The sequence below is a fragment of the Rhea americana genome, unplaced genomic scaffold (assembly GCF_003343005.1).
Source record: "Rhea americana isolate MKP2758 unplaced genomic scaffold, rheAme1 scaffold_345, whole genome shotgun sequence".
Taxonomy (NCBI): Eukaryota; Metazoa; Chordata; class Aves; order Rheiformes; family Rheidae; genus Rhea; species Rhea americana.
Genome location: NW_028186474.1, coordinates 477,452 through 490,712, shown reverse-complemented (window position 1 = coordinate 490,712; position 13,261 = coordinate 477,452). Strand labels below are relative to the sequence as shown.

Genomic DNA, 13,261 nt, shown 5'->3' with positions numbered 1-13,261 from the left:
CTCCAGATGGAAAATTGGTGTTGTGATAATTAGTGATTCTACTCTGATAAAAAAAAATAATAAAAGGCTTTTCTGAATTAAATACCATTGTATAATATTCTAAATACTTAATCAGAAATCATTTGGGAGTTTAAAGACAAAAATACACCTTCCTTTAGTTTCTGCRATAAATTAACCCTCTTCCCCTGGAGCCCCCAGATTCACTGACCAGTTATACATTGTCCACAACTTAAGAATACCACTCTTGCAAGGCAGCTCACCAACCATTAGTATTTCCTTCTGGGCTATGTGTTAAATTTTAGAAATATTATTATAAAGGCAGTTTGGGCTTTGCAGAACAGAACAGTTCTTTTGACTGTTTCTCATTAGGAAAAATTTTTTAAGGAAGTGAAGAACAAAGATGAGACCTATCCTAAAATTAAGATTCATAATGTTGCTCTGTTTTTAGAAAATCTGTTAGACTGCCTCTACTCGTTGCCTCTGAACCAAAAGCTGAAAGTTAAACTTCTGTCCTGGACAGCCAAGGACATGTCCTGTTTGGGGGTCCTTTCTCCACAGCCTTGCATGTTGCTTGCTTAGCTACTCTGTTCTTGATGCTTTTTTTGGTGAGCAAATTAAAGCACAAATTTACAAGCTCATAAAAATCAGGAGTCTGAACTGTTCTGTTACTGWGCCTCCTCAGGAGGAGGGCTGAGCAGCCGGGGAACTGGGGGGTATGATTGCTTGCAAAACCAAAACACAGCTGTTAGGACTAATTTTAGGTTTTCTAGGCTTGACGCTAGCCCTGTATTCAGCAAGCTGTTTGTAAGTCATGAGCATTCCCAAGCGTGTCCCTGAGTTACAGTGGGGAATGTTAATGTGACCTTTCTCTAAAATTGTATTTGTAGAGGCCTCTGAAATAATGAGAGACATCGGAACAGCCATCCAGTATCTTCATTCAATGAACATTGCCCATAGAGATGTCAAGGTGAGACCTGAACGCATGTGGGCAGGGAGGAAGGAGTAAAAGGTGGAAAAAATGAACGGGCAGCTGGTTTAAATAGAAATAGGAATGCCATCAGATGGTCGAAGTGTTCCTGTTCCTCTGCCGACGTGAGAAGAGATTTGTTCACTCCTATCTAATCAAAGGTCAAAATATTCATGTGCGCAGTTGCGTATGGAATGTGGAAGAATCTAGGTGGTAATCAGATGATTAATTATGTAAATACTACCAMTTTTTAATTAACACCCAAATAAGCTTACCTGAAGTAAACTGATTCTACAGTCCATGCCAGTTATTAGTTTTCAGGATTATATTTGCCTTAAAAAAGAGGGAGGAGGAAGGGCTTCAGAAATAGAAGAAACTCCATATATAGGAGGAATAATACCAATTCCATGCATCCAGTCCAAGTTAATAGTATCTGTAAATATTCGGAAGAATAGGAAGATAATTATTGTCACATGGATCAAGTGCTAGTATTAGCTGGTGGTTGTCTCCAAATCTTTTTGGGGAGGTTTGAAAGGCTTTGCCATATTAAATATTATCTGTGGTCTGTAAAGTACAGAGCATGAACTAAGACAAGATAGCTGCTCCAAGTCATTTATAGCTTAAAGATTAGGGAGTACGAGATAGAATACAACAAATATAGCAAGTCCTATAATGACAGACCGAAGCACCTGATCGATTCCACGGCTTTGAGTTTGTTATTTTTTTTTTTTATGTATCCTTCCATGTGTTTGGCTGCAGGGAGAATTGACACTGCCAGKTCTCACTGTGGGGTATATAGGAGTTATGGCTTAACAGTTTAGAGACTAAAATCTGTTTAGTTTTGTGGAGCTGTTTGTACCACTGCCCAGCACCAGCATAGAACCTGAAATGCTTAACCCCAATGCCCACTATGCACACTCAGTGGACTAACACTGAAATRGTGCAAACTGCTCGATAGAGCTTCAGTCCCATTCTCTTTCCAGTCTTTCCTCCTCCTTCATGTCCCTGAACACTAGTGTGAAATAGAGCATGGCTTCCTTGTCCCTGAGAAACTGGAAAACAAGTCCAAACAATTGCAGATGCAGGGGATGTCCACTCATCCGTGTCCACATGCACATGAGTTTGTACTCTCTCTGTGCCACTTCTGGTTTTGGAGAGCCTTTACAGAGGAGCGTGGGGCAAGTGTGGAATTAGCTTAGGTTTCAGGAGACAGAGTTGGGGGCGTGCTGGGTGGGACTGTTGGCTGTATTAGTTAATTTTGATGGAGTGCTGTCAGTGGCTCATGGAAGCCTTGGTTGATGATTCCTGTTGTCCTTCAACTCAGTTGAATGCCGTACACAGTGCTGTCAGATCAAGTGGTGTAGATCAGATAGAATAATCCTGATAAATACAGGGAACTAGAGGCCAGATTTGATACCCATTTGACCCGACAGGAGTCTTGTGATTAGAAAATAATGAGTACCACGCTGAAAAGGATCTTGATCCTTGGTCTACTGAGAGGCAACTTCCTGCATGGTACGATAGGGATGTGAGGAAAAGGAGAAACCCGGATGCTGGTGGTGATCCGCACAAGCAGGAATGGCCTTACAGCTCAATAAAAAGACTTCTCTTCATTGCCTTGTTTATCCTTTCTCCTGGTGATCTTTCAGCCTGAAAACTTGCTTTACACATCTAAAGAGAAGGATACTGTACTCAAACTGACAGACTTCGGCTTCGCCAAAGAAACCACGGTACAAAATGCACTACAGACCCCTTGTTACACTCCTTATTATGTGGGTAAGTTATCCAAGACACGTTTCTTCTGTGTCTGAGTCTGTTATCCCTCCCTTGTAGTGGGGCAGCAGGAATGGATTGCAAATCTCCTGTGGAGGTAATACAAAAAGGAGGGACCCTGCAGAATTTTAAATGGAATTCAACCCAACCCAGACTTAGTCTGGTTCCAGTACAGTKAAGTCCTCCTGCTCTCTTCCTTGGTTACAGAGGAAACTGTCTTAATAGTGGATGAGAATGAGAAGCAAGAGAGAGGACGTGTTGCTTCTGATTACTGTGAAGTAATCCTGATGTTTCCTCTGTGGATTACGCAATAAAAGCCATAACTTGAACTCGGCTTTGTAACAGTTGGGTATTTTCTTGCAAAACTTCCCTTAACTAATGCAATAAAAGAGAAGAGAGAGAGCATTCCCCCAACTGTAAAGCTTGTTAAAGCTGGCAAATGGAGGARTTGGCAATAAAAGACCAAAGCGACTTAAACACAGCTGAAATTTTACCTGCATTTTGTCCAAAGACAGAGAACTATGTAGTGACTGCCACATTACTCTGTCCTTTGTGCACTCCAAGAGTATTTCCCTTTTGGTCTTTGAGTTAAGTCATTCACCCTATGATATGACCAACGCTGTCAGCCCTTGGCATTTACTTTACTTTACTTTTTTTTTTATGATAGAATTAGTGATCAAATTTTAAGGAATTTATTCCTATATATTTTTATGCCTTTGTATTCCTATATAAACAGGCTGACATTTCCCTTCTCAACACATTTTTGTAAACCAGCATGATTGCTTGTACGCTTAAAGAATCATTTTCCTTACAAAGTCAACTCACTGCCAGTTCACCTGCCTCAAGGGAAAAAAAGCAAAAACAACCCCCCCCCCCCAAATCCCTTCTAAATGCATCTCTGTGTAATTTTTTTACTTAGTAAAGAATAAAGTGCTCTAGAGGGACTAACTGTAGTTGCTGGAGCCAAACATACTCCACCTAGGTACTGTTCAAAATTTTTTCCCAGCTCTAGTAGGCCCTTTCTGTTCTGATTTCTGGAACATATGCTCCTATCACRTTTAGTGCTGTGTCTCCCTGTACTCATTTAGCTGTAGCTCCTTCTGCTTTTTTATAGTCTTAGTAGTCTCTTGAGCAGAGAGATGCTAAGGTAAAGACTTGGGCATTTTGCCAGCTCCATTCCTCATCTTTAAAGCTACATAGTTGTGCTTAGGAACTTGTCATAGAAAAATACTACCCAGTTCCAGCAGTCAGCTGTATTTTTTAATGCTTTCACTATCTGTTGTTTTAGTATCTGCTTCTTACAATGTGATGGAGATGAAAGGCAATATCTAGTACTTTTAACTATTTAACTTCTTAACTGTGTTTTAATCTCTTCCTCAGCCCCAGAAGTCCTTGGTCCTGAGAAGTATGATAAATCATGTGACATGTGGTCTTTGGGGGTCATCACATATATTCTGTAAGTATTTGAAAAGAGGCCAGATGAACAAAAAAAGGAAAAATCTTCTATGCCTCCTTTCATTGCTGTAATAGTAACTCTTTTATGAAATTTACACTTACAATGAATTAGTCAGTAGTCGTGCAATATGTAGAAAAATATAAACTCGTATGGGACTTCCTATGAAAGGACTTTCCTACTTAAAACATTTTTTTTGGTACACTTCTCTTTCAGCCTGTGTGGATTTCCTCCGTTCTACTCGAACACTGGACAAGCCATATCTCCAGGAATGAAAAGAAGAATTCGGATGGGGCAATATGGATTTCCCAATCCAGAATGGGCTGAAGTGTCAGAAGAAGGTACTGARTACTCAGTGTCTGWGATGAGTTTTTGCACAGTGTGCTGYRATGAAGAAGACTTACATAAGAATGTTTCCAAAAACCTGTGTTATTTTTTTGTTTCCTTTTTTGAAATTTAAATGAATTTTTTTGTAAGGTGATACAGAGATGGACTCAGAACTCAAATATTAGGTAACCTAACTGCTACGGGAGGTAAATGACTACTGAAAACCTTCTTTCAAATTGCATCTAGTGCTAGTGAAAGTCCCAAATTAAGCCCTCTGCAAACAAAAGTCTTTAATCCCCAGAAAGGAGGCTGCCAGGGCAGCTACAATGCAAGCTGAGTCAGAAGAAAGGCAACTGTCTTCAGAACTCACTCAGTCTCTGCCCTCCTTGGTGATACAGCTTGTAAGGGGGTGGCAACTGTTCGTGCTGTTTCTGTGATGTGGAAACTTGCCAGCCAGCACTTAGATCAAGGTCAACAACTTATCAATTTATTTTGTGCAAGTCACTGACAAAAACTGCTGCTGCTCAGCTGTGACCTGGATGTATTCRAACTAGTGTCCTGAAAGTGGAGGCTTCTGTTGCCCTCTTATTCTGATATTGCTAGAAATGTGTTGACACCTCGTTACTGTCTGTTGTTGAGCAACAAGTTATCAGTGCGTAATGCTGTGATCGGTGGCATTGTAGCCCCTCACTGTATCTCATAGCTGGGTGTACAGTACACACTACTGCACTTCAAGAGGRAAAATGTCGTATTAAGAAGTTTCTGGCTTAATATTCTGTCTGTTTTGGGTCTTGTCCACATTACAGCTGTTATTAAAATGCTAGAGGAGCATTCACTTGGAAAATCTTTAGGGTTCCTTTTTATTTGCCTACGTGAAGATAGATGCTCTCTGCCTTTGAACCCGTTTAGGTTAGCTAGCTGTGCRCACTGTTCTAGGCTGACTGGACAGCTTCTGTAGTCAGGCTCTTTTTGTCTTCCCTTGTTTTGTTCCRTCCTGGTTTTCTTTTTAACCCCCCCCCCAATCATTTCTTCATTGTCTCATCTTTGGAGACTTCCACTAAATTCCCCAGCAACGTCCTGTAATCATGCTGAAGGGTTCTGGCCTTGGTTTCCTTCTGTTTCCTCATACTTYTTAGATTCTGGATAATCTCTGCTCTAAGCCTCCTTTACAACTGATCTCATCAAACTAAAGCCTCGACCTTTACCTCTGACAGCTCCTTACAAACCTGTAGTCATCTAACATTCAGTGTTGCTAAAACAGAGCTCTTATTCAGAAGTTTCTCTAGGTCCCCCCAAGCAAGTTATGCTCAAGTCTTTCAGAATAACACCCCTTAGATACAGTGTTCCCTGTCCATCCACATAGAAACTCTTGTCCAAACTCTCATCTCGTATCTCAGTTACTTAGTACTTTTTTCTTTGGCTTTGGCAGATATATGTTCACAGCTGCTGCAAAGACTGTTTAATGCAATCCATTTCTTGGACTTTGTCATCCTTTTAGTGGCCTCTCTGTTGTCAAAGAGAAGTTTCTTGTCCTTGTTTGCAAGGCCTGTGCCAGTTTTTGTCTTCTGTCATTTCTCAAAACATCAGCTCATTCATTCATTCAGCYCATAATGTCAGGCTTGTTGCTATCATTTGGACAGGCGGCTTTCTGTTGCTATGTTTCTCTTCCTYTCAAGTTTTTGCTTTCAGAGCAGTGGTCTTGTGATGTAGGCAGCATAGACAGAATCCCTAATCCTTTGTCTTTCCTTCCTACCTCTTTCCTTTTGGAYGTTTTCATGTTCTGCCTCTTTAATAACCTCCCACGCTGTACATGGCTTCTTAACATGGGAACAGCAATAGGTAGGTGTTTTGAGTTCTGCAAAATTATCTTTCTTCATTCAGCAGGTCTTTGTGTTCTCAAGGTTATTTGGGAACGTAGTAGTAGACTACAACATGCCATGTTGGTCCTGTTTTTCAGCCAAGCAGCTGATTCGCCATTTACTGAAGACTGACCCAACAGAGAGGATGACAATCTCTCAGTTTATGAATCACCCTTGGATTAACGTGAGTTTCGTACATTTTTTTTTTTAACAAGGGAGCAATATATTCTTACATACAGAACTTAGTGTAGCTGCACATAGCACAGCAGATTTCTGTTAATTTCTGATTTCTGTTAATAACATAATTAACTAACTATGCCCTCAACAAAGGGATGTGTCTGCAAAATCAAAATTCTTCCTGGTGTTTCCAGAGGGGACACAAAGAGAAACACCCACAATATCATCCTTGCAAGCAGAAGCCAAATATAACTGTACCTTCTCTGAGCAGGCAGTCACTGTTGACTGCAGCACAAACACGTGTTACTCCCTTTAGAAAAGTAAAAATAAACTATGCTTACTTCAYCAATGTAGGATTTAGAGAGAGCGCTATTATTAGTGGTCTCAGGCACCAGTGTGCATAGCTGTGCTGTGTGAATTCAGAGTCTCGTGCTTAGCAGGTATTCTCAACCTTGGCAGAGTTCAGAAGCGCCTGTGGAAGCAGCAAGGGTTTCAGCTTAGTGCCCTGTGAGAGATTGCCGGATAAGGTTGTCCAGAGTGTATGGTCCCAGTTCAAGTTTCATTCTATGATTTGGTTTAGTTTTCTTTTCCTTACATACTGTCTTTGGAAAAAAAAAAAAAAAAAAAAAGAACATTTACTAATTCTAACAGGAGACAAGATTCCCAGGTGTTGTCAGGGTCAGTTGAGTGCAGGAAGTTTCAGGGTATCATCTCTGCTCTGCAGATATCACTCAGAATAATAGCTTGTTTCTCACATACTTCTCACATTTATGTCTAAAAGGAGGCCAATCTTGTTTCTCACTACCCAAATAAACATCAGCCAGGAACAAAATCACTTGTACTGCAGAATGCCCTTTTCTCCTATAGTGCTTTCTCTGTGCTGATCCTCAGAGGAAGGAGCAAAAACAGGGACATAACTAACAGTCAGCATTTCTCTAATGTCTGTTACTTGAGCACCTCACAACTCTCAGAAACGCACTGAAATGTAGCTGTGTARCATCCTGGTAAAGCAGATACCTATCTCCATCTAGAATTGYGGAAGCTGAAAATGTAAGTTCACAGAGAATCTCTAAAATTGGAACAGAACCTGGGCAATTTCTCCAACTATTTTAAAACAAATAAAACTGTAATCACTGATTAGAGTACATACCTACAGCATAACTGTTTGAAGACCAAGAAGGTGTTTCGGGAATTGGCAGGCGATGAATTTTACAGAACAGGTGCCTAACAGCTAAGGGAGCTACCACTTACAGCCATGCTTCTTGCTTGAAAGATATATAGAAGCAGTTAATAAGGAGGAGATCAGAGACAATGTCTATGGACCGTGCTGCACCGAAGAGCCAAGCTAGCATACTGTAACTGGAAGAAAGCTCTAGGAGTGGCAGATTGGCATTTTTTCCTTTTGGACGTACTATTCTCGTGAGGCATTGGCGGGGAGGGGAAGGGAAAAAACAGTATGGTAAATGTTTGAGTTCTTCCTTTTCTTTTCGCAAAGCCGTAAGTGAGATGGTAAATGGGGAGATGCTGCCCACAAGCAGCAGAGGACGTTCTTTGAGTTTCTCCTCCCTTTGTTTTCGTTTTCTTTTTCTTTTCTTTTTTTTTTTTTTTTTTTTTTTGATTGGGTGGATGGCAAAAGTACAGTGGCATATGCAAAATTTTTCCTTTGAGGTGAAGCACATAATCCTCTGATCAACTTGGAAGTAAGATTAATTCAAGAAGGAGTAGCTGACAGCAAGCAGGAGGGCACCTTAAATGCTTGCTCAGGGACACTACAAAAGCCTCTTCCCACCTATACTTTTCCAGAGGACACAGGAGCCATAGTTTCTGCTTCTCCTGTAACCACTGCAGAACTTGATACAGTACAGTGGTACTTTGAGTTCGGTGGAATATGAGCACTGCTTCAAATGCAATGCTTAATTTACAGTGGCGTATACAGGTATCTCCTTAGACTTTGTTCACATGCAGCTGCCTCTGGTGTGGAATACCACCACACAAGACAGCAAATTTGGATAGAAAGCATAAGGAGGATAGAATATCCAAGTGAAATTATGGTTTGAGTTATGGGAATTATGGGAAGAAATATCATTATTCTTGCTGAATTCAGCTAAGGAGCTGTCCTTTGGCCTTTAGAAATCATACCTCATTCTAATTAAAAATGTCTACAGGTCCTCGTGATAGGTGAGCATAGATCTCAATTTTATGTCTTAGGTGGAAGAGCACCTCAAGCAATGCGTTGTCTTCTGAACTGTGCCAGGATACTGAATCCTTATTCTGAATAATAGTGTAATTTCTCCTTTTTGGCACATTTATGTTCTCATGAAATGGTAATTTCAGATAATGTGTGTGTGTGTAGAATATTTCTCCTAGTAAAAATGCTGGAAGAAAAAAGGTCAAATTAACAGTTTTTAAATGATGATTAATGAGTAATGAAATGATGGTTAAAAATACAAAATGGACATAAAAATATATACACCATGGAGTTATTGGTTGGACTGGAAGGGAGCAGAGTAAAGGAACTCAGCGCTTCCTCCTTTTGTTCTTTACACACGTTTTTATTGTATGGGGTCTGTAGTCCTTTTCTGCCTCATACAGGATAGCTCTATGTATTAGCTGGTGGGGGTGCTCGAAAGCATGAGTAATGGAGGCCAGTGAAGGACTTCAGGTAAGTTTTATGCCCACCATGTACCTGGAAGAGTAAGCAGTCACTTCCTAAGGGTGTTTTTGCAGAACATTTCTTTTCATGTTTTATCCTCTTCCCCAGAGATCCATGGCAGTGCCACCAACTCCTCTTCATACTGCGCGGGTGTTGCAAGAGGATAAAGACCACTGGGATGAGGTTAAGGTGAGTCAGTCATACTTCAGGTTTCCTGGGGTCAAATCTGATGAGACAGTAGAAGGGCTTTCTCTGTGGATACTTATTTCCCTTGGAGATTTTGGCTATTTTAAGTGGAAACATGTTAACCAAAGGAAGCTTCAGACCTGGTTAGGACAGCAGTGTGTATAACAACTACCTAGAGGAAGAATGCTATCTGAGCCTCTTTTGGCAGCCTTACAGCCATGCAGAATATCAATAAATAAAATAGTTACAATTAAAGGTATTAATGATGCTATCTGATGAACCACTGTGTGTAACCACGTAAGAGAAGGGACAGTGCAAGGGAGTTTGGAGACTGTCATGCTGAAGTGAAGGATAAAATGAAAATGTAGGGGGACAGAGTGGGAGGATTAGGCTGCATTCAGCTTTTTAATCTGTTCTTGTATTGTAAAAGAACATAAAACAACCTTAGCCTTGTCTTGCTCTGACAGTCGCGGGGGGGGGAGGAAAGGAAAAATGTATCTTTCCTTTAATCTAGCCAGGTGCTTCACCTACTGTTTGTACTGATGACAGTGGAATGCTTCCTGCAAAGTGAAAGTACAGAGTAGACTAAAAGTCATTTGCAAACCTATACTCTTTCCTGTTGGCCTTTATCAGATTGACATGTTTTTTGTAACTAATTTTGAATTTTCTGCACTTTGTATGTTGATATTTGCAACTTTACTGTAATGTATTCTACTGAGACACTGATTTCATTTTAAATTGCTGATGTATAGTGTCAACTGTTAAACTATGTTATTAAAAAAAAAAAAAAAAAAAAAAAGGACCTGGACAACATTTGCTTCTCAAGTCAAAGGGGTCATAAAAATATTTTCACTTAGTCTTCTTCATTTCAACATTTTTGAGAACCTTTTATGTTTTTGCTTTGTATAGGTTCCAAAGATACTCCCTTGGCCACTGGCATTCCAATAGTATTTTAATCTTTATTTCCTTCTGTGGACTAATCTTTCAGAATATCTAAATTCTTAGACATTCACTTAAGCAGATTTTTGCTCCTAACCTTACTAAATGTTTAAGATTTGCCTGCACTTGATTTTTAATTCAAAATAAGGAGGAGTGCAAGAGCATACTTTTAAATAACTGTGTAGACTCTTTATTCTAGTTCCTGCTAACCTACTTTGGTAACAGAACAAGGGAAGCTGCACTCTGACTGCTGTAAGAGGCCCAGATTCAGTAGCAGCCAGGAAGAAATGCCGGGCACAGGGACACGGTGGAATTTAGGCCAGCTGAGTGTGGTCCTGGCTGCTCACATGCGATGCACTTTGTGAATAGCCTTTCCTGAATGAGTCCGTGAGTAGAACGAAGCCTTTAGTCATAGTCCAGTGCAAGAGAAAGGGCTCAGCTATTTCTGGTCGTAGCCTAACAGAGGGTTGCATTCTGAACGTTCATCTCTTGGCGGTAACACGGAGTGGCTGTGTTGTCTATGCCTCGGGGTTTTCAATAAATTGCTTTCTTGGTTTCAGGAGGAGATGACCAGCGCTTTGGCTACCATGAGGGTGGACTATGATCAGGTGAAAATTAAAGACTTGAAAACATCCAACAACCGCCTCCTGAACAAACGCCGGAAGAAGCAAAAGCAGGCAGGCACCTCTTCTGCAGCCCCAGGGTGCAATAACCAGTGAGAAGAGAAGCCAAGGACCTGTGGGTGGAGGGTAAAAGCTAAAAGGAGCGATTTACAATGATTATGATCAGTTCAGTCCGTACAACAAAGGCCATGGCACTGAGACAGTGAAGAAGCTATCCTGCAAAAAGGGGGCAGTGTGAAAAATTACGTTTTTATGACTCGAATCAGGGCTTTGCTTTAAAGGCTAATTTATATGACATGATTCTGTTGCGTATTGCTAGGGAAGATACAACAATATCAGAAATGTTTGTGTTTTGGCTTTAACTGTATTGAAGGAAAGGAACAAAGAGGAGGCAGCCTGAGTTTATTAGTGCACTGAGGCTTTAACAGCCATCTACAAAAGTGACTTCTGCAGCCATTTTAAGCTTGGGAGTGGAAAAATGCCAGGTGTTCTGCTAGAAGGGTCTTAGGAGTTCAGACATGAGCATTGGGTAAGGAGGAAGGAAATGTCACTGCTCTTTACAAAAATAGCACAGGTGCAGCTCTACTTTGGATGTATGTGATTAGCATTTCATGCTAGAATTGGTAAGAATAGTCAATAGTTCCAAACTTACCTCCTGTAGTTACAGAATATGACCTAAACAGTGAACAACAGTTATTGCTGCTGTATGGAAAAAATCCATGCGTTTGCATTTTCATAAAGTCTTCATGTGGTCTTATGTGAAGAGCTGATTGGTCACAGTTTCTCATTTAAGAACTTGTTCATTTTATAAACTGTAACCATGATGTTATATCTGTGCCACTGTCAGATCCCTCCCTTGTAACATTTTTAATTTAAACAGTACTTTTTATATAAAGAGTTTTAATTAGGATTTAATTAGTCAGAAGTACCCTGCAGAGAATGTTGCTGTTCATCTTGGATCCACAGCCTTTAGGGCATGCAACTGGACATGCAGTTGTATACTGGAGACTGTTCTTGAAGAGACTTCTGAAGTTCGAGAAGAAATGGCAAGTGTGTGTCCTGTGAATGGGCCCCGCTGTCTGGCAGAATCCCTTCTGGTGATTACCTCCAGATCCTATGCCTGAGGAGTGCTACTCGTAGAAGTTTTGGAGGGCTGGGGTGTTTTGTTTCTTGGAGGGCAGCAAGAGGAGGGTTACTAATTTATTTGCAGTGTTGTGACTGTGCTTCTGAATCTGAAAAATTCTGCCATCTAAGGGGAGGTTGCCTACAACGATATCATTTTTTGCTCTTCAAATCTAAACATCTGTTTTACAGTATCCTGGCCATGGTTTGCTATCTTGTTTTACCTCTATGATCAAAATATTTCCTCTTGCTATGCATTTTGTTTTGTTTTTGTTAACTGAGATGAAGCAAATATTTGTGAAAGTATTATGAGAGTCTGGGATGAAAGTTAAGTGCTTCCAGTGATGCAGATAAAAGCTTCTTTGTGGTAGGCACACCGAGTACTTCATGGGTTAACAGGTTCAGAAGAATGTTAAAAAGAAAAACAAGGCTCCAGAAAGGATCCAGATCTTCTAATCTGACTGGAGACTCTGAAAGCCACATTGAGCTTGTTACTTCCACCAAAGATCTGTTTGAGGCTTTGGACCTTGTCTGGTCCCATCTTTCAGCCTTTTCTGGTCTCCTGTTTGGACCTTGTCTTACCCCATCTTCAAAGCACTGGACGAGACCTCCATTCTTCTTTGTAAATAGTCCTAGGATTTTGTAAACCGATTTTAATAAATCATGTTCCAGCATTCCTTCTTCCTGTCATCCCTGTTGAGGTTGAGATGTTGCAGAGTTGTATTGCTTTGCAAGGTACAACTGTGTTTAAGGTGAGGGGGAAGAGAAGAAGGAAAGTTTTTAATGATGTTTACACTCAAAGGCTGCCCAACTTTGACTTTTTTTTAAAAAAGTTCTCAAGGGTTTGTTTATAGATCTCAATCTCTGCAAGGATGAACATGAAATATTTTTAAAATTTATCTAGATACTGCCAGAGCGACGCACAGGGGCTCAGCACCAGCGTGTTCCTGCCCCCGTAGGGTAGGACATTCCCGTCGCATTAAATCCAGACTAACGGTTTTGCGTTCCGTCCTGCAGCGACCGCGTCGGCGAACGCTGCGGAGCGCCGCGGGAAGCCGAGGAAGGCAGGGCCCGGAAGAGCGCGCAGCGCTGCTCGGAGCACGGCCAGGAGCAGGGCCTCGTGCTGCGCCGCCAGGAGAAAGGCCGCCGTCCTGCTGCGGCGTGTGTGTGTGTACATATATA

General features: G+C 41.0%; 1 protein-coding gene across 2 annotated transcripts in view; it reads left to right on the top strand.

Annotated features, from left to right (window-relative positions):
• The window catches only part of MAPKAPK3 (MAPK activated protein kinase 3), a 46,363-nt gene extending 33,610 nt beyond the window's left edge, over positions 1–12,753 (top strand). For both annotated transcript variants that reach the window (XM_085311603.1, XM_085311604.1), the window contains 7 exons: positions 888–967; positions 2,617–2,743; positions 4,121–4,196; positions 4,410–4,534; positions 6,478–6,563; positions 9,318–9,398; positions 10,895–12,753. In XM_085311603.1, the coding sequence (XP_085167729.1) occupies positions 888–967; positions 2,617–2,743; positions 4,121–4,196; positions 4,410–4,534; positions 6,478–6,563; positions 9,318–9,398; positions 10,895–11,053 (734 nt within the window). In that variant the 3' untranslated portion in view covers positions 11,054–12,753. The remainder of the gene's footprint in view (positions 1–887; positions 968–2,616; positions 2,744–4,120; positions 4,197–4,409; positions 4,535–6,477; positions 6,564–9,317; positions 9,399–10,894) is intronic.
• The last annotated feature ends 508 nt before the right edge of the window (positions 12,754–13,261 follow it).